General features: G+C 45.0%; 1 protein-coding gene across 1 annotated transcript; it reads right to left on the minus strand.

Annotated features, from left to right (window-relative positions):
- Nucleotides 1-11,412: 11,412 nt before the first annotated feature.
- Nucleotides 11,413-18,893, minus strand: LOC104037277 (ly6/PLAUR domain-containing protein 2). The gene is made up of 3 exons (XM_009491165.2): nt 18,842-18,893; nt 12,401-12,520; nt 11,413-11,624 (listed from the first exon to the last, which is right to left on the minus strand). Exons 1-3 carry the CDS (start codon nt 18,891-18,893, stop codon nt 11,413-11,415), a joined length of 384 nt encoding a protein of 127 aa, XP_009489440.1.
- Nucleotides 18,894-27,633: the final 8,740 nt, after the last annotated feature.

The raw sequence follows: 27,633 nt of genomic DNA on the forward strand, positions 1-27,633 counted from the left end.
GTAGAACAGAACCGAACCGAACCGAACAGAACAGAACAGAACAGAACACAATAATTTCAGTTGAAAGGGACCTACAATGATTGTCTAGTCCAACTGCCTGACCAATTCAGAGCTGATCAAAAGTTAAAGCATATTATTAAGGGCATTGTCCAAATGCTTTTTAAACACTGACAGGCTTGGAGCATCGACCTCCTCTCTAGGAAGCCTGCTCCAATGTTTGACCACTATCTCAGTAAAGAAATGCTTCCCAATGTCCAGTCTGAGCTGAGGTGTTCAGCTCCTCTTGTTTATTTCATCCAGGTCTTTTATTCAGACTCCCTCTTTACTCCACTTCCTCTGGCCCCATGAGTGTTTCCATGCGGTCCACCAACCTGCAGAGCTCAACCGTCCTCCACCCTACCAGCAGGGAGCTGGGTCCTCCACCCTGCAGTGCTTGGGGGAGGACAAGAATGCTCTCTTCAAGCTGAGAAGTCACAGAGACCTGAGCCCGCGTGGTGGGATCCATCCTACGAAGGGCACAGCCATCTCCCAACCTCTGAACCGTGGTGCCAGCAGTGTTTGGGCTCGGAGCTATGGGAGGCGGCTGTGTGTTTTGGAAAGGCCAGGGCAGCAGGAGCACGTGCATGTGGGACTCTACGCGTGGGCGGATGGATGTTCCTGTGTTATTGTTTCCCCCTAGTTGCTCAGTAACCTCACTTGTTTACTTTGGCATGATCTTGACAGCCCTGGAGGCCAAGGGAGATTTAATGGGTTTTATGGTATCCTATAATCATGCAAACCTTGAAATAACATGTGACACCATGATTGTTTTATTGAGGAGGAGTAGGTACATCTAAGATTAATGAGGCTTGTAGGAGTTTGTAGTCAGGCACAAGCTAGCTGTCAAGCGCTACCTACAACCCCCTGGAAGTTTGCAGCTGATTGTCTCCAAGATCCTCATGCTTTGTTTTGGGGGAGAAGGAGTGACACAGTCACCTCCTCCCAGCCCCAGCACTCAGGTAGAAAGAGCCCCAGGAAATATCTCTGCCATGTCCTGGGTGCACCCAGTCCCAAAGGACTGACACAGGGATGGGTGGCAGCAGGATGCTGCACTGGCTGCATTAACCCTCTCGGCAACCCAGGCAGGTCCAGCACAGAGTGGGATCACCTTTTTCCTGCTGACAGGAGGATGCGTAAGGCCAAACTTTTCCCATTCCTCATTTCATAACATCAATTCTTTCCTTGAAACTGCCCAAGTCCTGGGTCAAATCCTGCCATGAGTATAGATGTCGAAAGATGCAGTGGAGGTAGCCACCACCAAAGTAAACAGCTTTTAAAGCAAACCAGGTCCATGGCATACCTGCAGCTCTTGAAATGCAGCACTGTTATTTCTAATGTTTTTTTAATTCCTCATGAGGTTTTTTTTCCCAGTCTATTTTTGGTACTGAGATGTAGGTTTCCATTATAAATAGCTGCATATTCTAATTCAGTCTGATAACTAGGACAAGGATGCGCTGGGCATCCAGACCTTGATTTTGGGGGATGAAGACTACAGCTTTTCCAGCCAAGCTTCAGGATTTCTGTGAGGTTCTTCTCTCAGAAAAACTAGTACCTTTGCATCTGGAAAGTGTCCTGCACTCCCTTGATATAAATCAAATGGGAACACCGGTAAGGACTCATTGCCAAGTTAACAAATCATAGAAACAAGGCTTTGAAGCTCTATAGAAGTTTTCCCTCTGAGGAGCTGAGTCTGAATTTAGACACAAAGACTTCAGCATCAAAGCTGGGTGATAAATATTCTTCCCATTTTATAGTCAGAGAAGCCGTGCTGTAAACCTGCGCGTCCTAGTATGTGACAGTGAACAAAAGCCCTTTGCAAAAATAAAAAAAACAAAGGTTCTGTGTGGTTTGTGAACACTTTGAAATGACTAATTACTCCAAAGAAAATCAGAAGCAGGTTGCAAACATGTCCCAAAAACCAGAAACAGTTCTGTTCACAGGAAAGATTGTTCATTCACAAATAAGGGAGAGCTGATGGTTCAGGGCAACTATGAAGGACGGCTCAGTTCCCATCCCACCCTCATCCTACTGTAGCCTGGGGAAAGTGTCTCAACCTATATAATTTACCATGGGCTTCAGGTAAATTCAGGGCCTTCAGGATCAGGACTTCAATCTGTATGTTTCCCAGGTGTTTGCACAAAGCCATACTACTGCTCATGCTGCTGCCTTGGGGCTGGGGAAGAAAGGACAGATCTGTGCTCATGTGGCGTCTGCTCATAGAATCATAGAATTGTTTAGGTTGGAAAAGACCTTTAAGATCATCAAATCCAACCATTAACCTAACACTACCAAGTCCATCACTAAACCAGTTAAGGGTAGAGTAATAATTAATTCTATGTTTCCTGGCTTGGTGGCTGGATTAGTTTTTAATGAAAGTAAAAACTAGGAATCATTAAGATTGGAAAGGACCTCTAAGATCATCAGTCCAACCGTCAACCCAACACCACCATGCCTACTAAACCATGTCCCAGAGTGCCATGTCTACATGTTTTTTGTAGCACAAAGCATAAAAACAGGACATTAATATAACCCAGATGCTGTTGAATGGAAAGCCACCTCAGAAAAAAAGGTAAGCCATTGGAGGTACCATCAGAGGCAGCCATGGTGCCCCATTTAAAGTACCTAATGGCTGCTGTATGATGCACCGTCTATTTGGAGGAGTTTGCCAGATTTAAAGTCCCTTTTATTTTGTGTGAAGTAACAGCAGCTAGTGAAGAGATTATCTAGACCCCAGACCAGCCCTGCTTTGCCCAGGGGGTTACACCACAGACCCCAGAGCTCCCTTCCAACCTCATCTGTTTTATAAATCCTGATCTGGATCCATACTGGGGGTAACTCCTTGTTTTCTGCTTTACTCTCAAAATGCCTTTCACTATACACCAGTTGCTTTCACTTGGAGCTGGGTATCTTTCCAAATGTCAGCAATAGTCCCTATTCTCCCTCTTTGGAAGACTACAGAGCAGTGGCTGTGCTGTGCCCAAGTCCTTCACAGTTTGTTTGCAAAGAGGAAGGTAAAGGTGCCATAGGGAGCACAGATTTGCAAGTGCATAACCATTGACTGAGGACGCAGCCTTCCCCTTAAGGGCATGAGTCATATTTACACAACCATGAAGTGAAAGATAATCTTCTTGTTATATAACCATGGGTATTCTTCTCTGATTGAAATAAGTCATCTAGACTTGTTTTAAAAATAAGGCTTCAAAAGCGATTCCTGGATTTTGCAAGTGTACATAACCGCTTCCATGCCTATGCACACACACAACTTTGCTTGCAAACTGTGACACTCACTCGTGGTACCACTATCTATTATTTTTTTTCCGGGAGGGTAATGTAGAGCTGCATTGCTGAAGGTGGGTCTCTCTAGGCTTTATCAGAAAGTGCATGGAGAAACACAGCAAATGAGAACAGCCGTGAATAATGAATAAACAGTAAATGAGTGAGATGAGGTCCTGCTGTGCAACTCTGCAGAGAATGAGAGTGATGCTTTTCCAGAGGGGACAGCACCAGCACTGCTTAAACTTCAGACTGCGGCTCACATCATCATCAGCAGCAAAGTGAATGTTTATGCAGGGGCATAAAAGGAAACCTCCATGCCTCCTCCTACGGATATTACTGAATGGCTCTGCAATCTCAGCAGGAGGTCACAAACGCCTTGGCCTCCTGAAATACCTCCTCTAAGAAGGAATTAGCAAGCACAATAGATTCAAACTACTCTGTGAGAATTGGAAGCATGACACAGGTCCAGGCTTCTCATGCCTTTCAGGGGCAGCTGTGCCAGGTGTCTGCTGCCTCCCAGTTTCCTTGCCTGTGCTATATCATGCAGTCACAAAGCTGGATTTTACCTGGAGGGCTTCCAAGCAAAACGTTCACTTGCCCAGCCAATGCACTCCTTCTGCTGTGCCACTGGGGAAAGGGAGAAAACACAATATATTCAGAGAAATACGTTGTAGGTAGCTTAGCTCTGCATACAGTGATGTTGCATTTATTGAGAGTCCTGGCCAATACCTGCTGCTCTCTGGGGAAACCTGTCTTAGATGGCTCCAAGGCCCAGGGGAAGGGCTCTTGAGCTGGTAGCTGAAGCAACGAGCTACAAACAGATTGATCTACTGAGCTAGGAAGAGAATGCAGATCACTTTGGGAGACATTCACATTAACAAAAAATTAGGTAGCAACTCATGCCAGCTCCATGCAAGTGTCGGGAAGGGGTGGCATGGATGTCTACTGCAAAGCCAGTCTCTCTCCACTGACCAAGAAAAGTCCTACCTGATTTCCTCAGACAGCTTTTGGACATGTCAAGTTATCCATCCCTCCCTGAAGCTCTCCTTGCTCTGCATCTGTAACATGAACCATTGCCCTCTCCTAGCATTTCAAAACATTTTCTGGGATATTTTACGTAGCTTTTTTTTTTTTTCTTCCTTAATTTTTAAAATAAACAGCCTACTTCCCACTTCTGCCATTGTTGCAAAGGGTTGGCAAAGAAGTTACATGAAGTGTTTACATAGGGCTCAGATATGAGGTATGCTAAGCTGTTCTTTATTGTTTCCAGAACTGAAAATTCCCAGGTTTTTTTTATCTCAAGACTTTTCTAAACAAAATAAATAATTTTGATTTTTCACTAGGTTGGGCAACATTGGAAAATTTCCACTCTTCTATTCAAAAATATCAATCAAAGACCAAACATATTTCTAGGAATTACTAAGGACAATATTACCCCAAATACTGGGTAGTTCAGAATCTTTTGGGGAATGGAAAAAATAAATGGTCTAACTGGAAATTAAATGAAGCAAAGCTCTTCTTCATACTCATTTCAAGCTATAAGCTATTGTGCAGGAATTTAGCAACAACTAAAACGTCGCTCTGTTATCACATTATTCTCATGCTAAATCCAAAACACAGCACTATACCAGCTACTAGGGGGAAAATTAACTCTATCCCAGCTGGAACCAGGACACTCTCCTAACTTAAAGGAAATAAAAGCAAATGAGAAGGAAAAATGTCATTTAGCTTTCTGGTTGAGGAGCTGAGATACTAGTAAAATCATAACAAATACTTTCTAGTGTGCCAGTACTAGAAAGATGTTGAGAAACCAGAGCAACTCCAGCAGAGGTTTTCAGTGGGCTAGAGCCCAGGAGGTATGAGAGGCTGAAGGACTGGTTTTCTTCACCCTGGAAAACAAAAAGGGAAGGGGAGACCTTATTGCTGTCTACAGTGACCCAATGGGAAGGTATAGAAAAGACTGAGCCAGACTCTTCTTGAAGAGGCAACAGACCCAAGATATTAGGGAAGCTTAGGAACAGAGGCCAGAAGTGAGCAAAAGTCTCATTCCTAAACAAATGCACGCAAACCTTCAGGGCGAGCATAAGCCTCCAACAGTCCCCAGGAGTGAGGAGGACCAGAAAAAAATAGATGGATCAGGAGGAGAACTGGATGAGGAGGAATTACATTTTAGCAAAAATGAACAAAAAAAAAGACCTTCTGTGACTGTTGGGGGGAAATAAATACACAGAGACGTTCATTTCCAGAAGCAGCCCAGGCGCAGACAGCTTTTACACAAGGTCATTAGGAACAGAGCTATATACTAATTTTGCATGTCATGTTACCTGGTCCTTGCAAGAGAGGTTCAGGTTTGTGTTTAACCAGAGAGCATTGCCCAATAGATTAAGAGCTTTGTTTTGGTCTGGGGTGCAACTACAAAGCACAGTGCCTCACCCACATAGATTTTCTGCTTTTCAGGCTAGATCTCATCCAGAAGCTGTGATCCCTGCCATAATAGCCGAAATGCGGGAAACATGTTGACAAACTGGCCAGAGATCAAAGAGGTGAAGCATCCATGGCCAATGAAGGGAGGGGAAGATTAGCCTCCCTGGCATGCGGCTTGTCAAAGCGATGACAGCTATGCAGATGCACAAGCTAAAGTCATGGAGCATGAGCACGGAGAAATGGCTGCAGTCAGTTGCGTCTAATGCTTTTTAGCTGGTGGGGATCTCAAAAAATCTCCTTGGTTCAAGTGTATCATAAAAGGGAGGGCTGAAGCATGCAGCTATATGAAGAATTCTCACCGTTCACCTCTAATGAAATCACAGGACAGTCGAGGTTTTGGGACTTTCTGATTTTCTCTCAGGTGTCACCTTTTGTGCTCAGCCCAATTTGCTACATGCCTGCCTCTGTGACTTTGGCATAGCTGAGGAAATCCCCACCAAGGACTGCTGCGCAGTCACAGTTTACTTTCTTTCCCAGTGTATGCTCCTTGTTCTGGCTTGTTGAGATGCAAGGCTTGGCGCAAACATGAAAAGACACTGAAGAAAGGGCCCATCTCACCAAACTCTGGACTTTCTTAATGTGGAAGGCTCCACCAGAACTATTCATTCAAGTTCCTTGAACAGCCACCACTAAGAAATGGCCATTTCCAACCTACTTCGTCCTAGAATAGATGTTAACAACATGTCAAATTAATTGTACCCTGGTCAAATTAATTCTGATTCTGTCTTTCCACTGATTCTCAAGGGATCCATGAGGAACAGCTCAAGTGTAGATGTCTACACAATAATTCTGCCCAATTCTCAGTTACACTATTCTCTACAAAAAAAATATTTCTCCTTAGAGAGAATCCATACAAGCTTTTCGTAAGAGTCCCATATTACCAGACTTCCTTTCCTCATGGAAGCACTTGCACTGCTCATCCTCGAACTCATAGTATGAGCATTTTCAAGCGGTGGTATGGCACAAAAGAAAGAAGGAGAAAAGTGCTGCTCATTACTCCTCTCCCCCATGTCCTGCCACAAGAAGCCCTACCGGTCCAGAGCAGAGAGGTGACATAACCTTCTCAGCCTTGTGATGTTATGATCTGTTGAAAACACTTACAGCAACAATCCAAAGGGTTTTGGTGTCTCCCTAGGAGCTCCTCTTCAGATGTCTACCCACAACACTCTAGTCATTTTCAACATTGCTGCTCCCCAGAATAACATGTCCCCTGACTGTGGGTTTCTCAGATATAACGAAGATGCCTTCAGTGTCAGGAGCTAGACTGACTGTCTCCCATGGAGATATTGATGAGCACCACAGCCAAATAAGCAGCCCTTGAAATAAGGCCTACTCAAGCATCTGAATACCTATCCATCTCTCCATACCCAGCTGGGAATCTCCATATTTTTTTAATGCTCGAAAACTTGTTATTGGCAAAAAGAAAACACATCTTATATGTAAAGCCAAGAATTTATTATTACTATGTATGAAATCCTAACAGTCTAATCAAATAATTATGATTAGCGAAGATCAAATTCTTACAGACATAAAAAGAAAAAGTAAACGATCACCATTATTACAGAAAATGTTTCACTAACAATACAGTTAAAATTGTTACACACATATTTACCCATTTTCCTGGTGCTACATTCACTCTTTCACTAATGTTGCTGCCTTCCACCTTACAGGGAGGTGCAGTGAGTTATCTGCATCCTGAGTCCTCCACTGGGAGGAGTATGATGGTGAAAATGGATTCTTCTTCCTCAAATGAGTATCCACTGGGGTTTTACAATTTTGATTATGTTTGCTAAAACACTTTTACACTTTGCTCTTTCTTGCTTGGTTAGAAGGCGTAGGTCCACCTCACGTCTGATTTTATATCTGCACCTCCGGTACATTGGTGTGATATTTGCTCTTTCTTCTCTTTGTTATCCATAAAGCCGATTTTGTCCACCTCTGGGTCTGCATTTCTTCAACTGACTGTTGGTGAGTTGTTTATAGCCAAGGGGTCTCTAATGCCAAGCCAGTGCCCAGCCTCTTATCACCACATGCCTGCACTCCTCTGTGCCATGTCCTCAAGCTCTACCTCTCCAGGGCTCTGCTGCCGTCTGTATTTCCTTACACCCCATCATTACGTCAGAGTCATGAATAACTCTTTGTACATACAACAACTTGCCAGGGCTATCTGCGTAAACTTACAGTTACACCATACAAAGATAAACAAAAGTAAAGGAAATGAGGGCTAGCCACCTGGCCAATTAAGAAAACTGCTGTTACAGCTGAGCAAAGTAAAAACAAAGCTGAAGGCAGCTCAAGAAAACTTCAGGTAAAGCAAGCCCAACAAGCCTCAGCCCTGAGGACTTGCAAACTCAATAAAAAGAGTGTGGCCTATTACCAGCAACGGCAGTGTTGTGTTTACTGGGCTACATGGCTACAGCATCATCTCTTGCAATTGGGAGGCGATGTTTTTTCTTCTGTGCACTTTTCTGGCGACGTGACTTTAGCTCCACCAGCCAGATATGCTCAACCCCCCTTCCCAAACCCAGCAATGGCTTGGTTTCAAGCATTTTCACTATCTCTGCCCATGACTTACACTCTCAGTGTTCATTACTGCAGTGCTATTTTTAGTGGTGTTCTCTAAGATGACGATATAACACAATAATCTGGTTCCTGATGTATTTGTTTTTAAATGCTCTTTGACATGATAATTTTGTGATGTTCTGGGCCATGACTGCACTGCTTATCAACCAATGCAGGGTAAGGACACGGTAGTCTGAGCCCAGTAATTCACATCTGAGAAAGAGCAGTGCTGTGCAGTGAAAAATCTGTGAAAGCTGTATTTCTTTCCAAGTTTTGCTAGTACATAATTAATGTTGGTCTCATGTGCAGAAGTGCTGACATACATACACTTCTGGACAGTGAATGGGAAATGTCTAATATTTTTTCTATCCCTAATAAGTGAGTGAGTAGCCAGGTTTTTTGACCACATCCTAATAAACCCTCCATTTACAATGATGTAAAATAAATGGGGCTTTCTTCAGCTTTGTTTTGAGAAAGAAGGTAAAATAGGGTTTGTCACAAGCAGCTATGGACGGAAGTGAGGAAATGCTTATCCATGTATCTGGACTCCAGCTTTGCTTTCAGGGAAACTTCAGTTTCTTCAGATTGTAGAAGAAAGTTATAAGCTATGGTAAAGTGCCCTGGGCTTCTGGATGTAAAAAACATCATTCAGTGATGCAATGAGGTGGCCATGAGGAAACCCAGTCGCCATGAGGTGGCCTGTCACCATTGCATTTTAACAGTGCATAACAAATCACTTGTGTCAGGTCTTAGCAGTAGCACAGGGAGAACGTGAAGTGCCCACTTCACATCTTGGCACTCATGCATGTGCTGTGACTGGTGAGAATATTTGACACCTTCTTTCCCCATGGGATTCATTCAGGATTTTTAATGGTCTTCTCTCTATTGCACTCGGTACCTGGAGTACAGATGCATTCATGTATTCATGGGTTCTTGAGTGATACCTGGATTTAGACGAGGGATCTTTGGCTTGGAAAAGAGCTACCAGGGCGGACATAGGGCTATATAACATAAGTGGTGTAGAAAAGGTGGAGAGGGAACAGTCTCACTACTGCTCATCGAAGAGAACAAGGGGTCTGAATGAAACCGTGAGGCAGAGGGTTTGAAAGAGAAACAAACTGCCTTTAATGAAATGGTGGCATTAAGCCTAAAATGGTGCTGTGAAGGCTGGGAGCGTGAATAAAATGGACCTGCAATAAGACATTTTGGTGGTGTTTCACTGTTGGTTACCATACACAGTGGTCCTGATGCAGCCCCTGGGCCAGCAAAACCTGAGATTGCTGAGATTACCACCCTTGTGCAGCAGAAAGCCAAAAAAATATCACATACCTCTGGGGACTGAGCTCTGGGCATGGCTCACAGGTAGAGGACACTGCAAAGCACACACACGCTGCCAGCTAATGCAAGCCTGCAGCTTGTTTCCAAAGGCCTTCCATAGCCAGGATGTGGTTCAGCCAGCCACCTCCATGCCAGTGCAGCACCATGATCACTTACACAAAGTTGTTCCAGCAAAGGAATTATATTTGAGCAGCCTGGGAGCTGTGTGTGAATCCACAATTGCAGTTCGTTCCAAATTTGATCTCACTTTGGCAGTGCAGGACAGATGAAAATCACTGCAGAAACATCTGCCAGGTTTTGCAGCATGCCTGAAAATAATGGTTTGTGCTCTGGTGATCTCAGTGGGTGCATCATAAGATCACAGGAAACTCAGATTGGAATGGGGTACTTGGAAAGTGTCTAGTCCAAGTTCCTGATCAAAGCTCTCAGCTGTGCGGTCAGCCCAGGTTTCTCAGGACTTCATCCAGCTGAGTCATGAAAACTTCCAAGGATGGAAATTGTACCAGCTCTCTTGAAAACCTGCTCTTATGCATAGGCTACATAGAAGACTTTAAATCTCATCTTTATTGGTGATTTCAAGTATCACAAGCAGAGTGATAATTGGAGAAGGACATTTTTGCTGGTAGATCTTGAAAAGGGGATTATAGAAAAATGCAGAATCAGACCAGGATGGACAACATAAAAATGTAAGACCAACATACAAGGAATTGCAGACGAGGGTCTAGAGGATTGAAGCAAGGGGGAAAGTCATTCCACTGAATTCCAAATTCAGGCCAGAACCATTACACAAATCACCCAGTCTTCCCAGCAAAGATGGTTTCGTACCAATGGAATTGGTAGAAGAAATGCTGATGGAAGACTACTGCCAGTGGGGCATAATGGGAAATGTCTTACACATCTGCTGCAAGACTAACCGCAAAACATTAATTCGTCTCACTGTATAAACAATTATTTATTATATTTATTTGGAAATAAAATATAAAATAAAATAAAATAAAATAAAATAAAATAAAACAAAACAAAACAAAATAAAGCAAAACAATACATTTTATCAGAGGACAGGTGAACTATAAATAACTTCAGTGATCACTGCAGTTTTAATACAACATTCTTTTTATTCTGCTCAGAAGGGTACAGAAAACAAGAGATTTTATGCTCTTTGGATCAAATCACTGGCATGGGAAGTTTAGTCTCCTGCCTCATATTTTGGACACAGAAGTGTCTCCTTAATTTCTTGTGTACAAAGAAGGAGATCTAGGCAGCACAAAGAGCCAGCAGAAAACTGTGGGGTGGAGAGGACTTGCCACATAATTTAATTTCATCTGAGAAGACTGGTCAATTCAGCTATTCTGCTGGCTAACACATGGGGAAAAAAATGCTCTAAGGAGGTATGGAAGGCTCTTAGCTCAAGGTTTTTTGCTTTAAATACATTTCATACAGCAGAATTTTTTTTAGTTCAAAACCAATCAGACCAGCACAGCAAAGAGATTCCACTTTTGTGGGAGTTGTTGAGGTGTCAACTCAAAAATTTGTGTTGGGACTTCCTGAGTTTTGCTTCTCTCTTGGTCATGGGAAAAGGGTGGCTACTAAAAAAGCTTTTTTGGGAGCTTTTGAGGGTTGTCCATGAGGCACCCAAACAGAAAGCTGGGCCAGCCGGTGTTTATTCTCTTCTTCTTTGGGTTCTTCAGCATGAAGGACCTCCCCATCAGCTCCTTACGGTCTAGTCCAGAAGAGGGCACAAAGGGAACTTGCTACCATCCCAACTGGCACAAAACTGATCCTCAAACTAGCTGCGCCATCAGCGTTGCACAAATCAGAGTAACAGCAGGAGACGGGGCGCGTCATGCCAATCCCGTCGACATCAGATGGGATGCAGACGGAAGCACACATCTTGGTGACAGTCGAGATTCCCATGAAGGGATAAACTACAACAAAGCAAGAAAGAAGGGTTAGGAATGGGAGGAATGGAGAACTCTCCTTGTCCCTAGTGAAACATTAGCAGCCTTCACCACTAAAGTCTTAGCTCCAGTTCAAACACAATTGTCTAATTCCTACCAGGAATATAGGAAACTTCCCACTGAGTGGCTGCAAGCTGAACAGCACCTTGCATCCTCTGTGTCCTGCCTGGATCAGCTTTATCCAGAGATCCTCCATCTTCATAGTGCATTTCTTTATTTGGACAGGTTATGTATGACCTGTAGGGTCACCAGTCAGACTGACAATGCCTTCCTGAGAGCTCCAGAAAACTCAAGGGCATTTCTATTTTGCCTCCAAATGACCAAAAGTTGGTGTCCCCACCTTACTGAGCTTGGCTCATTTCTACTGGCCTCTCTACTCCACCCAGCTTTCATAAACAGTTGTCAGGTCAGGAGAGCACTGTTTAACCCACACCCATTTTGTGAGTCATGCAAGCGGTCTTGAAGGCCAGAACTCTTTCCCTCCATGCCTCAAGCTCAAGTCAACATGTTTTTTCTAACCATGCTCAACACTGAGCATTAACTATGAGCTTGCATTCGCTAAGTATTCGCTCACATGAAGACTGCTTTCCGCAACAGCAGAAGACTGGTCTCTGCCCTGTGGGAGCTCTCTTCCAGGCTTATATATTTAAGTGAGAAAAGGTACTGCTCTCCACATCAGCAGTCTTCACTGTAGAAACACTGACTCATGTTAAAAATATGGATAAAGAAGTAATTGCCCTTACCTTCCTCCAGGGAATACATAGTAGTTTTGCACATGGTTTCATTCTTTGTGCAGTTCTGGATCATCAGGCACTTATCAACAGAGGTAGGTTCGTTGCAAGTGTAACATTGCAAGGTTTGGGCTGCAAGGAGGAAAAAAATGAGGCTGGACTTAGTGTGGACCACAAGATTCTGTCCGTGCCCCTCCAGGTGCCTCTGAGGAGGGTATCTCTCCAAAATACTTATACTGAGAACAGGAATGGAATAGTAAAAGGCATTTGTATGAATGGGAATGAGAAATACAGTAGTCTGGTGGTCAAAGCACAGCCTCAGATGTGCATTCAGACCCCCTGTAACAAGTCAAGCAAGGCAGAGCCACACACACAGAAGAGACCACAGTACAGGAAAGTCCTATCAAAACCAGGGTGCTGGATGTTTGGGGCACAAAGATGGTCCTTCTGCTCTTGCTTTGTTATCAGGGTTTGGTAGGTTGGCTTTTTTTGCAGATAGGTCTTAAGTAGTCCACAAGAGAGTATAAAGGTAATTTTACTTAATCTTTGGATCTGCAACCTAGAACATGCAGTAAATACAAGCTGAATGTGCTGCGACATCCCATCTCTGACAGAAATGATGAGGGTGATGATAAAAAAAAAAAAAATCAGGAGTAAATTAATGAAAATAGCAAGGAGGAGCTGCCTGACCCACCTACTTCTTCCTTACCACTGTGGGGGTAATTGGGTTGCCTAAGACAGGGCTGACTATTCTGCGTGGTGGCTGGATGCCAGCAGACAGAATTTGCAAAATGTGACATCTCAGTGTCTGAATTCTTTGAAGACCTTGCCTTGGGTGCCAGCAAACAGCTAAGACATGCAGGGACCCAGGAGAAGTCCAATACTTCAATTGTGCAATTAGCAAGATGTTTTTATTTTAATCATTATCACAATTAGTCAATAGGCCCTGTTTCACATGTTTATGCCAGGTAGCTAACTGTTCTGCTTGCCAGCCAACCACATCTCCAAGTCCCTTTAATCTGTGTGATTCCCACAGGAGAGTAAACACACTTGTAGCTGGTTTACCTCAACTCTGTTCTTTCTTTGCATCTGCTTTTCTCCTTGCTTTTGCATTAGTAGAGTGTCAGAAAGAGATCATAGACTCACAAACTCACAGAATCACAGAATGGTGGAGGTTGGAATGGACCTCTGGAGGTCATCTGATCCAATCCTCCTGCTCAAGTAGGACCACCTAGAGCCAGTCACCAAGGACCATGTCCAGACGACATTTGAATATCTCCAAGGATGGAGAATCCACAACCTCCCTGGGCAACCTGTGCCAGTGCTCAGGCACCCTCACAGTAACAAAGTGTTTCCTGTCCCAGCTCTCTCAGCTTTTCCTCAGAGAAGACATGCTCATCTCTGTGTCCCTTCTTTGGACTCCCTCCATGTCCATGTCTCTCTTTTACTGGGGAGCTCAGAACTGAATGCAGTACTCCAGGTGTGGCCTCACCACTGTTGAGTAGAGGGATAGGATCACCTCCTTTGACCTGCAGGCAATACTTCATCTAATTCAACCCAGCATACCATTAGCCTTCTTTGCCACAAGGGCACATTGGTGGCTCATGTTCAACCTGGTGTCCACCAGGACCCGCATGTCCTTTTCGGACGAGCTGCTTTCCAGCTGGATGGCCCCCAGTATATATTGATGCCTGCGGCTGTTTCTCCCCAGGAGTATGACTTTGCACTTCCCCTTGTTGAATTGCACGAGGTTCCTGTCAGCCCATTTCTCCAGCCTGGCAAGGTCCCTCTGGATAGCAGTATGACCCTCTAGCTTATCAGCCACTCCTCCCAATTTTGTGTCATCCACAAGCTTGCTGAGGGTACACTCTGCCCCTTCACCCGCATCACTAAGGACAATGTTAAATAGGACTGGACCCAGTATTGACCTCTAGGGTACACCTGAAGTCACCAGCCTTCAAGTAGACTTTGTGCCAGTGATCACCACCCCCAGGGCTCAGCCATTCAGCTAGTTTTCAACCCACCTCACTGGCGGTGAGCACATCCAGCCCATACCTCAACAACTTGTCTATGAGGATCTTATGGGAGGCAGTGTCAAAGACCTTCCTGAAGTCCAGGTAGACAATATCCACTGCTCTCCACTCATTTACCTGGCCTTTTATTTCATCATAGAAGTTTATCAAGTTAGTAAAGCATGACTTCCCCTTGGTGAAGGATCTGGATACAAAGAGAAATTAGACTTGAATGTGAGTTGCAGGAGGGAGAATTTCATCTGGTGCTGTCTACTCTGTTGGATCTTTCCAAAGACTGGGAGCTCTTGGGTAAGAGAGGGTCCTGGAGAGAAGGAACTGTCTTAACTCCCTCAAATTTACTGAGCCATGAGAATAAATTAAGCACAACCCTTCCCCTGTGCTGAGATTCTGGTTTCATGAGAAGAATGTGTAAAAAGTTATTTTAAAAAGATGACAGTGGCCATAATAATAGACTCCTTGGGCCATGTACCGTTCTAGACACAGACCATAAAAACAGACTTTGGTATATCCAAGTCCCCAAATCCAGTCCAAGGTAGCTCACCCTGCCTCATAACTCACCAGTTCCTAGATGTTCTTCATCACCTCCCTGTTTAGCTGCAAAGGCCCCTGCAAGCCTGTAGGTGCCGGTTAGTTCCTAGACATGCAGAATAACCACAGCCCAAGTCCTTCAGTGCCTAAAGTCTTGAGATGAAGAGGTTTTAGAGAGAGACACCGAAGAGCCCAGATTGTTGTTATGCAGTATTTCCAGAACACTCCAAGCTAAAGATATCAAGCCAAAATAGCATCTGGTATTTCCTATCACCAAGGAAGATATTTTTGGACAAGATTTTCAGCGCACTTTGCTCTCTGCAGGTCTTTCCAAGGAACCCAACACCTGATCTAGGTCCTCTTTTCCACCCTCCAGCCAGACACCTGAATTTGTGTGCCTTACAGGCATACCACTGCGTTTTAGCACCATCACAGACCAGCAGCCCCTCCTTCGTCTATCTGGAAAGCAGTTCTCACTCTATCTGTGTGACAGCCCTGCTGAAATCCCTTTAAACCCCACTGAAAAAGAAAAACAATTCAGTTCATCTCAGCATGCCTAAAATGGGGTGTCATTACAGCAGGCTCAGGCAAGCAAGCCACCTTATGAAAACAGATAATGCAGCTTCACCCTAACTAGTAAGCCAGAAAAAAACCCTTTTATAAACAGACCCAGCAATTATCTTGCTTTTATTCGAAGCTCTTTTTTATTCTCTTTTGCTCATTGTGAACTGCTGTTTTGTTTGCGTCAATTCTATATCTGACAGCTGTCAAATACATCTTTAGGGAGGAAGCTTCATCATTAGTCTCAGATTGCATGATACTCTTCACTGGACAAGTCAAAGCCACAGCATTTGTGTTCCTCTTTGGGGGGAAAAAAACCCAAAAAACAAACAAACAAAAAAAACCCCACAAAAAACCAAAACACAACACAAAAAAACAATCAAAAGACAAACACAAAGGGATGTCTAATTAAGAGAGTATTGTCCCCAACATGTGCAAACCCAGTATTTTCATTAACCTTATTGAGACTAACAGGTTCAAACACAGCTAAATATGTTAAATAGCAGCTACAGCTATGAGTGTTTTGGGGGGGGTGGGGTTGAGATGGAAAAGATATCAGATCAGGAAGTGTTTAACATGGTAAAATAACCAAAAGCTGGAATGAAACAACTTTACTTTTGCAAATGAGGCAGCTCTTCAGCAGCTATAGTCAGCTGCCATCTCACAGAGCAGGGAAGAAACACCATGACTTGGAGACTTAAAGACTTGTGGCCTAAAAGCCCTGTTTTAAGCAAGTTTTGGAATATTTATCTGGCTTATTTGTGAAGGGTAGATATTTGTGAAGATAACAAAACTGTAGTGGTCCCTTTTTGTTTTAAGAGCTTATAAACTTACACATAGACAAGCAGAGACGCAGTAGCTTAAAAATGAAATTATGCTATAAAAAGGAATACAGACATATCAGAAGCCATCTTTAAAAGAAGAGGTAAATATAAAATGCTAAAATATTTCCATTTAGTTATAGCACATTCTTTTTAGAGTGCTGAAAGCAAAAGAGGGGATAAAAAGCAGAAAATCTTGGAATTTCTTAGAAGAGATTTTACTAGCTTCACTTGGATATTGGCAGATCTTCCATTCTCCAACTCTGACTGTCTTTCCAGGAAATGCCAAAATTACACAGATTCCACTCATGCTCAGAAGAAAACTTGGAGGACCTGCAGATACCTCCTGGTTTTATCCCAGCTTTGCAAAGGAGAGAGTGTGCAGAATAAAATTCTGCTTGCCAAATCCACCATGAAGTTTCTAAAATCTGCCAACATTTGCCCACTAAATCAAAGCATCCATCCTGACTATACCTGCCTGAATGGGACAGGGAAGTGGGGAAGGACCAGAAGGGAGAAAAGTGGCAGCACTGGGTCACAGCAGGAGCTTGTGCTCCCCAGCTGCCCAACTCTTGACAGTCTTATTAAGTAGGATGGCAAAATTAGGTTGGTGAGTCAATCCTAGACCAAATTTGTATCCCACCCTATTGCTTTCCTGCTCCATTTTGCCTTTCAGATTCCTGCCTGTCCCTGAAGGAGATCTGACTATAAAGTCCCCTTCTCTCCAAGACATCCTCTATTAATTAATGATGTTCCTCTCTGAATGGCTGTCTCTCCATTGACAAGCAGACATGAATCCCCAGAATGAACAGGGTATAATGATGAAAGGAAATATCTGCTGCTCTGGAGACCAACGATGATTGATCGCTACTGTAGCAGCTGTGGTGAGTACATGAAGCTCCCATTGATCTTGACACAGCACAAGCACCACAAGGCTTTGAACTACTAGTGGCCAGAGCCAGGACACATGTCTTAGAGATAACAGGACAGTCAGTGCATTACACAAAAGAGAGGGCTACTATTCCAGCTCTGTATCTGCCTCTCCAAACAGCAGCTGTGTTCTCCCCAAAAATCCTGCAAAACCCCCTTCTTTCTCCACCCACCTGTCCCTTTCTTGCTGAATCCACTGTACAGACCCAAAGATGAAGGAAAACCTCCTTACATAAGAAGGAAATAAATACAAAGGAAAAAATACTAACAAAGCTCTACATCCCAGTCAGGCACAGATAAAACCAGACCCTACATTGCCTGGATCCAGAGGAGTACTGCAGAGCATGCAAATATCCCAATTATCAGTCACAGCTCCTGCACTTACCCTGCACTGGACTTACCTTGGCCACCCAGGCTAACATGGACTCTGAGCTTGGGATCATCAGTGTAAAATAAGTTTTTATGAAAGAAGTTATTCTGGTGGCAGCATCGAGGGATGGGGAGTCTATGCCAGGGTGTCCTCTCCACTATGCACTCACCTTCCACCGTTAGAGGCTGTGGCATCACCACTCATGTAGGATTGCCTGCAATGTGGTGATTCCCTACTTCCTAGGGAATGAAAACACTCATATCCAAAACACCCCTCTGCGTTTGGCTCTGTGGAGTTGGTGATGGAGGAGAAGCAACTGAATCCCACTGATGGAAATGGAGGGGTAAGGTTTGCATGGCATCCCTGTACAGACTGGACTCCTGGGGCTCGTTCCCCACCTCCACATCCCAGATGTGTCACCCCCAATATCAGGCTGCTGTTGGCTGCCCACCTTGACTGTGTGCTTCAAGCCCACCCCCTCCAGCAAGGTGGCAGGTAGCCTAACAGGGACAGAAAGGAGGGAGGGAGGATGGTGGGGCTCACTCCCTGTGGTGACAAACTCACAAATCCTCCTGCAAATGGGGAAAATCCCCCAAACACTTCACACTTGTTGGTTTTCCAAGGTGGCCTGCCAAAATTGTCTTTGACTTCATGCAAAACCACAGCGTGTTACTAAACAGAGCTGGAAACATCAGCTCTGCAGTACCTGGGCCACCAGCTTAGCGTCCCAGCCTATCTTTCCCACTTGTAGTGGCTGAAGTTTAATAAACTGCATGTGCAACATATAATTAGAGAGAGCCGCTACACACACAGCATTAAACTGGCTAGCTGGCTTCAGGGTTAAATATCAAAAGAGGAACAGAAATTAAAAAAAAAAAAAGCAACAACAACAACAAAAAAACCCAGAAGCTGAAAGTATAATCGAACAAGAACACTAAAAAGTGAAAGATGGAAATCGCATTAAAGAAATGACATGATATAATCACACTTTGTCTTGTAACCCTTCCTAAAGAGCCTGAACTAACAATCCCAATGAGACCATTATGATCCTGAACATCTGACAGGCTGGAAATATTCCAAAGACAGATTTTTTTGCTGAAAACTGCTCGAAGTGGGAGGCACGGACTTCAGAGAGAATGGGACGCACGCACCCCATCCTGTCATGCTGCACATCCTGCAGGAATTTGGATAAGTCAGAGCAGGAACTTACCAGACTCCAGGCAAGCAACAGCAACCAACAGGAGAGACAGAAACACCTTCATCTTCCACAGACCCTCGTTGCCCGGTCACTGGGCTGCCACCACTGTACCACTGGCTTTAATGGGACACCCACTGGTGGCTTGCCATGTACCGATTCTGACCCAAGATCCAATTCTACTGGAAAAGCGAGTCTGATAGAGCTATAAATGTATTGAATGAGCTACAAAGCAGGCCCCACCTCCTGCCATATCATCATCTCTTTTCATGTTCCTTGGAGAAGAAAATGAGTGTTTACATGATGGACAATAGCTGAAGTTGTTTAAGCTGGGTTCTTTGTGTCTAGGCATGACACGTAAGACCAGGGGTATTAAATAACCCCGGTGTCTATGCCTTGCCTGGTAGCTTGTTGATATTTCTCTTTTTTTGCAGTAGTTAGAGTGGGTGGCTTGCACAAATCCTGGGAAAAAAGCATCTGTAGCTGTGAACAGCAAGGCATTAAACCTTAAATACTTTTCTTCTTTGTGTTTTTACCCTCAGCAGAGACCAGAGTTTATCACCAGGAGAAGTGGAAAGCTGACTTGCAATGCCTTCCTTACTCACTGGAAGCAGCATGGTTGGGGTTTTGGTACTGTAGTACCTGTCTCCAAGCTGTGAGCAGGGATTTAGGGGGCTGTGAGTGGGAGCATGCCATCCCCCTCTCTCCTCTCCCTGTTCTCTACAAGACACAGGTGGAGGGAGCACTTGGAAGACAACAGGACCAGGCCATGAAAGTCTAGGCCAAGGGAGTGTCTCAGGCACACTGCCTTGAGCTGTTCAGGGAGGATGGTGCATGGAGAAGCCACTCTGGTCTGAGCCAACCCTCTCCAAGTGTTGCAGCAAGCCCACAACTTCTTTACTTGCCAAAAACCTTGGCTTTCCCATCCCCAAACCCTGCTGCCCTAGGCATCTGCCCGCTTGTCCTGTGCCTCAGGCCAGCCCCAGGCTAGTAAATCCTCCTACAATATGTGATGGGCAAGTTAGATTGTGGAATTGCAAAAACTGGTAAAGAAGAACCTTTCTGTGGTTATGCCAGGTGCCCCCCCAACACACACTCTTAATAAGGAAAGAAAGGAGGGACAGTTGAAACAAAGATTTTCTTGGAGATATTCCCACCACCTTTGTAATCTATTGCACCATTAGAGGACCTTTATTCAGGGTTAGTATCACTTGACTTCTTGAAATGTTAAAAGTAAATGGTCTTCTGTTATTCCCAGATAAACAACTCGGTCCTCATCTCTCCAAAACAAAAGCTCCAGTGACGTCTCATCACTTTGGCAAGCACTGCCTCACTTCCAAACACCACTTCTTGGTGATCTCCACCCTCAGGAATTCGGACCCATTGGCATCACATTGCCTCCATAATACGGTCATTATATTGATTATGAAAGTTTAGCAGTTATTTCCAGCCCAAAATTATCTAGGGAAAGGCATTTTGGTATATTTTTGGTTTGTCATTCCTCATGTTCAGCAGAGAATTTTATAATCCTATTAAGAATAGGGAAATACACTGATCGTGTTTGCTTTGTTCTTAGGAAAAAAAAACCAAAACCAAAAACAACTAAACATGGAAAGGGGTGTGGTTTCTGGTTTCTGGTATTAAGTGGCCTCAAACAATGTGTGCTAGATGATTGGTTTCACATGTGTGTCTGAAATGTGATCTTCATTACATTATAAATTTTTGGATGGAAGAATATATGCCAACGCCCTGCCTAAATCCTGCGCCCTCCTTCAGTTTGGAGGGTGACAACATACCTTACTTGTTTATAGTTTCAGTTGATCTTATCCGAGTCTTTAAGCATTGCCTGAAATGTTTCCTCTTTTATGCACACACTATGCAATTGCCTTGCAGTGTTGGCAAGTCACCAAAGAAATAACAAGAATTAATAGGAACATCCAAACAGCATTTTGTTGAACTGCTTTTATTCTTTTGTACATAATCACAGCCTATTGTGTTGGGGGGGGGGGGGGTGTCCATTAACTACAGAGAAAAAAAATAAAAAGGCACAAGCTGTATAAATCTGCCTCAACAACCCACAAGATGGATTTGAAAAAAACCCCACATTTTCTAGTGTATGTGTTCAAAGGCAAACTAGTACAAGGACTCTCTGCATTTCAGAGGAGTTTGTTATCATAAATAAAAGAAAAAGTTCAGAGTCAAATGTTTATTTCCAGCCTGAGAAACCCGTGCCAAACCCCTTTCCTGTCCTACCTGGCCAGCTGAGACAGTCTCTGGGTGGAGGCATCTTCATCTGATGTGACCAGTCCTGCAACAGTTGCATCCATACTGAAAATATTCTCCAAATCCCATAACCTCCCAGTAGACTGGCTCAAACTGCCTAATTACCAGGCTGAGGAGGTCCTGCTGGGAAGTCCTAAGATATGCCCATCCACCTCCAGGGCAGAGTTTCAGGGACCATGGGCCGCATGTGTGTACTTAGAGAAGTGCAGGCACTGGTTTTGATTCAGAGCCTTCTTGACCTGATCATTCCAAACTCTCCATTTTCTTGATTCTAATCAGCTCTTCATACGTCTCCTAGGAATCACACAGCTTTCCAGAGCAGACAAATGTATAAGCAAAAGCTATGATTAGATTCAAAGGTAGGTGTGGAGAGGGGCTGGCATGACAGTGTCATATGCTAGTGCTAAGCTTTTGCTGCACACCTACAAGTAGGTTAAACCCAAAACCACTCCTGTAAGATAAGTAAATATTATTATCTCAATATCATATATAAGGAAGGAAAGAAGTTAATTAGGCTCACGGAGCAAGGTAGTAGTAACTCCAGAAATACAGCCAGCATTGTATTCTGCATGGTTTAACCACCAGTTGATGCTCCTTTCTCATCAATGCTCTTTGCTATTTTTCTGCAACCTTGATAGGAGGTGCATGAATTACTAGAAGCAACAGAAGTGAGTGCTGGCCTGAAAGCCACATACTTAGGGGCTTATTCTCAGCTCTGCCAATGATTTGCTAGCTGACCTTGGAAAATTCAACTCAGTTTCCCCCTTTTAGATATTAAGTTAGTCCATGTTGTACGGTTGAGCATAGCTACAATATAAGCTCTGTATTAGAAAGGCTAAAGAGGAGATTTGTTCAAACAATTCACAGTTTTCTCCTAATAGCTTCAAAATAGTGTCAATGATGAAAGCCATTTAGGGAAGCCAGCAGAAACAATGGGTTAGTCTAATCAGTAAACCTGCTGGTATGCAGAGTGCTGGGCGATTAAATTACCATGACCTTCACCTCTGACGCATCATGTGCCCCATCTATCTCATAGAAACCACAATTCTCCAAAGACGAGAGCCACCTCGCACCTAAAAGAGAGGAATTAAAAAGATATCTTTGCCCTCCTCCATTTTCTCCATTGATGAGGAGCATGTTTAAAAGTTAAAGAGAAACCTGGAAAAGCGAATTAAAAAACAAACAGTGCCAAGCCTGAATCTGGCCTATCCCTATGAATAATGCGTCAGGAATCCAACCCTGCAGTTCTCTTAGAGCTGGTTCCACTCAGGCATAACTCATTTGCAGGCGATTCCCTCCTGTGGGGAACAGAGGGCCCAATCTGCTGTCCAGACCCATCCCACAGGGAAGTCTGCTGCCTCCCTGGGGCCCGGGTTAGAGACATTACTAAGAAACTCCCCGATCTGGTACGGCCCTCTGATTATTACCCGCTATTGGTTATGTAGGTTGGCAGTGATAAGGTTGCAGAGAGAAGTCCAACAGCAATCAAAAGGGACTTCAGGGCACTAGGACGATTGGTTGAAGGATTGGGAGCACAGGTAGTGTTTTCCTCAATCTTGCCAGTGGCAGGGAAGAATACTGAACGGAACAGGAAAGCCCAGCTGATTAGCAAGTGGCTCAGAGGCTGGTGCCATCAGTGGAATTTTTTTTTTTTCGATCATGGGGAGGTTTACATGACACTGGGCCTGCAGGCAGCAGATGGAGTTCAGCTGTCTCCAAGGAAGGAAAGGATTCTTGCTCATGAGTTGGCGGGGCTCATCCAGAGGGCTTTAAACTAGGTTTGAAGAGGGAAGGGAATATAACCAGGCTCACTAGAGAGGAGCCTAAGGGTGGCATGGCAACCTTGGGGATGAAATCAATAGCCCAGCTCAGGTGCATCTACACCAATGCACGCAGCATGGACAACAAACAGGAGGAGCTGGAAGCCCTTGTGCAGCAGGATAGCTATGTCTTAGTCGCCATCACAGAAGCATGCTGGGATTACTTTCATGACTGGAGTGCTGCACTGGAGGGCTATAAGCTCTTCAGAAGGGATAGGCAAGGAAGGAGAGGCGGTGGGGTGGCTCTGGATGTTAGGGAGTATTTCAATTGTATAGAGCTCAACAATTGTGATGATAAGGTCAAGTGCTTATGGGTAAGGATGAGGGGGAAGGCCAACAAGGCAGACGTCCTGCAGGGAGTCTGCTATAGACCACCCAACCAGGATGTAGAGATAGATGAAGCGTTCTACAAGCGGCTGGCAGAAGTCTCACAATCGCTAGCCCTTGTTCTTGTGGGGGACTTCAACTTGCCGGACATCTGCTGGAAATATAACACAGCAGAGAGGAAACAGTCTCGGAAGTTCCTGGAGTGTGTGGAAGATAACTTCCTGACACAGTTGGTAAGAGAGCCTACCAGGCGAGGTGCCTCATTTGACCTGCTGCTTACAAACAAAGGACTCATGGGCGATGTCATGGTTGGAGGCCTTCTTGAGCTTAGTGGCCATGATATGATAGAGTTTTCAATTCTTGGTGAAGTAAGGAGGAGGGTCAGCAAAACCACTACCATGGACTTCCGGAGGGCAGACTTTGGCCTGTTCAGAACACTGGTTGGGAAAGTCCCTTGGGAGGCAGTCCTGAAGGGCAAAGGGGTACAAGAAGGCTGGGCCTTCTTCAAGAAGAAAGTCTTAAAGGCACAGAAGTGGGCTGTCGCCATGTGCCATAAGATGAACTGGCAGGGAAGACGACCAGCCTGGCTGAACAGGGAGCTTTTGCTGGGACTCAGAGAAAAAAGGAGAGTTTACCACCTTTGGAAAAAGGGGCAAGCAACTCAGGAAGAGTACCGGGATCTTGTTAGGTCATGCAGAGAGGAAACTAGAAAGGCAAAAGCCCAGCTAGAACTCAGTCTGGCCACTGTTGTAAGAGACAATAAAATACATCTCTACAAATACATTAACAACAAAAAGAAAGCCAAGGAGAATCTCCATCCTTTATTGGGTGGGGGGGGAACATTGTCACCAAAGATGAGGAAAAGGCTGAGGTATTTAATGCCTTCTTTGACTCTGTCTTTAATAGCCAGACCAGTTACCCTCAGGGTATTCAGCCCCCTGAGATGAAAGACAGGGATGGGGAGCAGAATGAAGCCCCCATAATCCAGGAGGAAACAGTTAATGACCTGCTACACCACCTGGACACTCACAAGTCTATGGGGCCGGATGGGATCCACCTGAGAGTACTAAGGGAGCTGGCGGAGGGGCTTACCAAGCTAAGTTCCGTCATCTATCAGCAGCCCTGGTTAACAGGGAAGGTCCCAGATGACTGGAGGCTTGCCAATGTGACGCCCATCTACAAGAAGGGCCAGAAAGAGGATCTGGGGAACTACAGGTCTGTCAGCCTGACCTCAGCACCAGGGAAGATTATGGAGCGGTTGAGTACGCTCAACAGGCATGTGCAACCAGGGGATCGGACCCAGCCAGCATGGGTTCATGAAAGGCAGGTCCTGCTTGACCAACCTGATCGCTTTCTATGACCTGGTGACCCGCCTGGTGTATGAGGGAAAGGCTGTGGATGTCAACTACCTGGACTTCAGTAAAGCCTTTGACACCGTCTCCCACAGCATTCTCCTAAGGAAGCTGGCAGCTCATGGCCCAGGCAGGTGTACTCTTTGTTGGGTAAAAACCTGGCTGGGTGGCTGAGGCCAGAGAGTTGTGGTAAATGGAGTTAAATCCAGTTGGCAGCCGCTCACAAGCAGTGTTCCCCAGGGCTCAGTTTTGGGGCCAGCCTTGTTTAATATCTTTATCAACAATCGGGATGAGGGGATTGAGTGCACCCTCAGTAAGTTTGCAGATGACACCAAGTTGGGTGGGAGTGTCGATCTGCTGGAGGGTAGGATGGCCCTGCAGAGGGACCTGGACAGGCTGGACCGATGGGCCGAGGCCAGCTGTATGAGGTTCAACAAGGCCAAGTGCCGGGTCCTGCACTTGGGTCACAACAACTCCATGTAGTGCTACAGGCTTGGGGAAGATTGGCTGGAAAGCTGCCTGGCCGAAAAGGACCTGGGGGTGTTGGTAGACAGCCGGCTGAACATGAGCCAGCAGTGTGCCCAGGTGGCCAAGAAGGCCAACAGCATCCTGGCTTGTATCAGGAATAGTGTGGCCAGCAGGAGCAGGGAGGTGATTGTCCCCCTGTACTCAGTGCTGGTGAGGCCACACCTGGAATCCTGTGTCCAGTTTTGGGCCCCTCAATACAAGAAAGACATTGAGGGGCTGGAGCGTGTCCAGAGAAGGGCAACAAAGCTGGTGAAGGGTCTGGAGCACAGGCCTTATGAGGAGTGGCTGAGGGAACTGGGGTTGTTTAGCCTGGAGAAGAGGAGGCTGAGGGGAGACCTTATTGCTCTCTACAACTCCCTGAATGGAGGTTGTAGTGAGATGGGTGTTGGTCTCTCCTCCCAAGTAGTTAGCGATAGGACGAGAGGAAATGGGCTGAAGTTGCACCAGGGGAGATTTAGATTGCCTATTAGGAAAAATTTCTTCACGGGAAGGGCGGTCAAGAATTGGAACAGGCTGCCCAGAGAGGTGGTGGAGTCACCATCCCTGGAAGTGTTCAAAAAATGGGTAGATGTGGCACTTTGGGACATGGTTTAGTCTAGTCTACCCTTGATTGGCTTAGTAGTGTAGACTTGGTAGTGTAGGTTAATGGTTGGACTGGATGATCTTAAAGGTCCTTTCCAACCTAAACAATTCTATGATTCTATCATTCTCTGATTAGCTCATTAGTCACAGCAGCCTTATTTCCTACTAATTTATTTTCCTACAATTCCCTACAATATATGGCCAAGATAAAACTTGTCTCTTCCTGGCTTTAAAACCATTGTACTGGCACATCTTTGCAAGACTCTTCAGTCCTCTCTCAAGCCTACTGAGCATGTAAAGGTTGGGTGATTCCTGGAACTGAGTTGCTGGAAGGTTCCCCTGGGAAATGGGCATGTGTTCCCTAAATCTGACAAGCCATAGGCTCAAAGCACCATGCTGAGCAGAGCTGTGACTTTCCCACCTGGCAGCAGGTCATTCTGCTATAGATTGGAGCTGCAGATGGGTACAGAAAGCTTGGCATCTCTCTCCACACTTGTTTCCACCTTGATACTGGACTGGGACATGAGGGATCCTGGTTAGTGCAGGATCTGGGAGAGACAGATCAGACCAGACCGCAAGTATGAAAGGTTTCATTAACTCTGCTGCTCTTCCCAAATTCCCACCGGACCTCACTATAACCATCCCCTCTGCCCCAGGCATGTGTTGTATGCTGTGCCTGAGAATTAGTGATGCTTTGTATATTCACCAGGATGGGAAGGTAGGGAACAAGATGATCTATTTTTATACGGAGTCTTGTTCCTTGTATGTAATGATTTCCCTGCCTTCCCCGCCCCCCCCCCCCCCCCCCCCCCCCCAGCCTGTTTGGTTTTTTTTTCCACTTTGTACTCAATGCAGGTATCTCTTATCTCTAGGTCATTAGTTAGACTAACCTCTGCGTAGCACTTAACTATTTCGGAGTGGGACTGTCATATTCATCACTTTCATGGCCAGTGGCTAGCATATGGATACAGTGGTCCTATGGGGGAATCTTACAGGAGTTAATAACTACTAAAGCGTATTCTCCCTCTCTGTTCATAATGTACATAGAAAGGATTGATCCTATATTTATAACTAGTGGGAATTAGTCTTCCTTTCCTATCAAATCTTTCTAGTTTCCTTTTTTTCTTTCTACTTTCAAGCTGGTGTCTTTTCCCTTCCCATCAACCCTGACTGACTGAGGGAGTAATCACTCTTTTGCTCCAGCCAGCTTTCCAAGGCATTGTTAATGATGCAGGAACATAAATCATAGAATCATAGAATTGTTTAGGTTGGAAAAGACCTTTAATATCATGTAGTCCAACCGTTAACCTAGCACTACCAAGTCCACCACTAAACCATGTCCCTAAGCACCACGTCTACACGTCTGTTAAATACTTCCAGGTATGGTGACTCAACCACTTCCCTGGGCAGCCTGTTCCAGTGCTTCACAACCCTTTCCGTGAAGACATTTTTCCTAATATCTAATCTTAACCTCCCCTGGTGCAACTTGAGGCCACTTCCTCTTGTCCTATCACTTGTTACCTGGGAAAAGAGCCCAACACCCACCTGGCTACAACCTCCTTTCAGGTAGTTGGAGAGAGCGATAAGATCAGCTTCCTCTTCTCCAGGCTAAACAACCCCAGTTCCCTCAGCCGCTCCTCATAAGGCCTGTGCTCTAGACCCTTCACCAGCTCCGTTGCCCTTCTCTGGACACGCTCCAGCACCTCAATGTCTTTCTTGTTATTGAGAGGCCCAAAACTGGACACAGGATTCCAGGTGTGGCCTCACCAGCACTGAGTACAGGGGGACAATCACCTCCCTGCTCCTGCTGGCCACACTATTCCTGATGCAAGCCAGGATGCTGTTGGCCTTCTTGGCCACTTGGGCACACTGCTGGCTCATGTTCAGCCAGCTGTCAACCAGCACCCCTACGTCT

The sequence above is a fragment of the Pelecanus crispus genome, chromosome 2, assembly GCF_030463565.1.
Source record: "Pelecanus crispus isolate bPelCri1 chromosome 2, bPelCri1.pri, whole genome shotgun sequence".
Taxonomy (NCBI): Eukaryota; Metazoa; Chordata; class Aves; order Pelecaniformes; family Pelecanidae; genus Pelecanus; species Pelecanus crispus.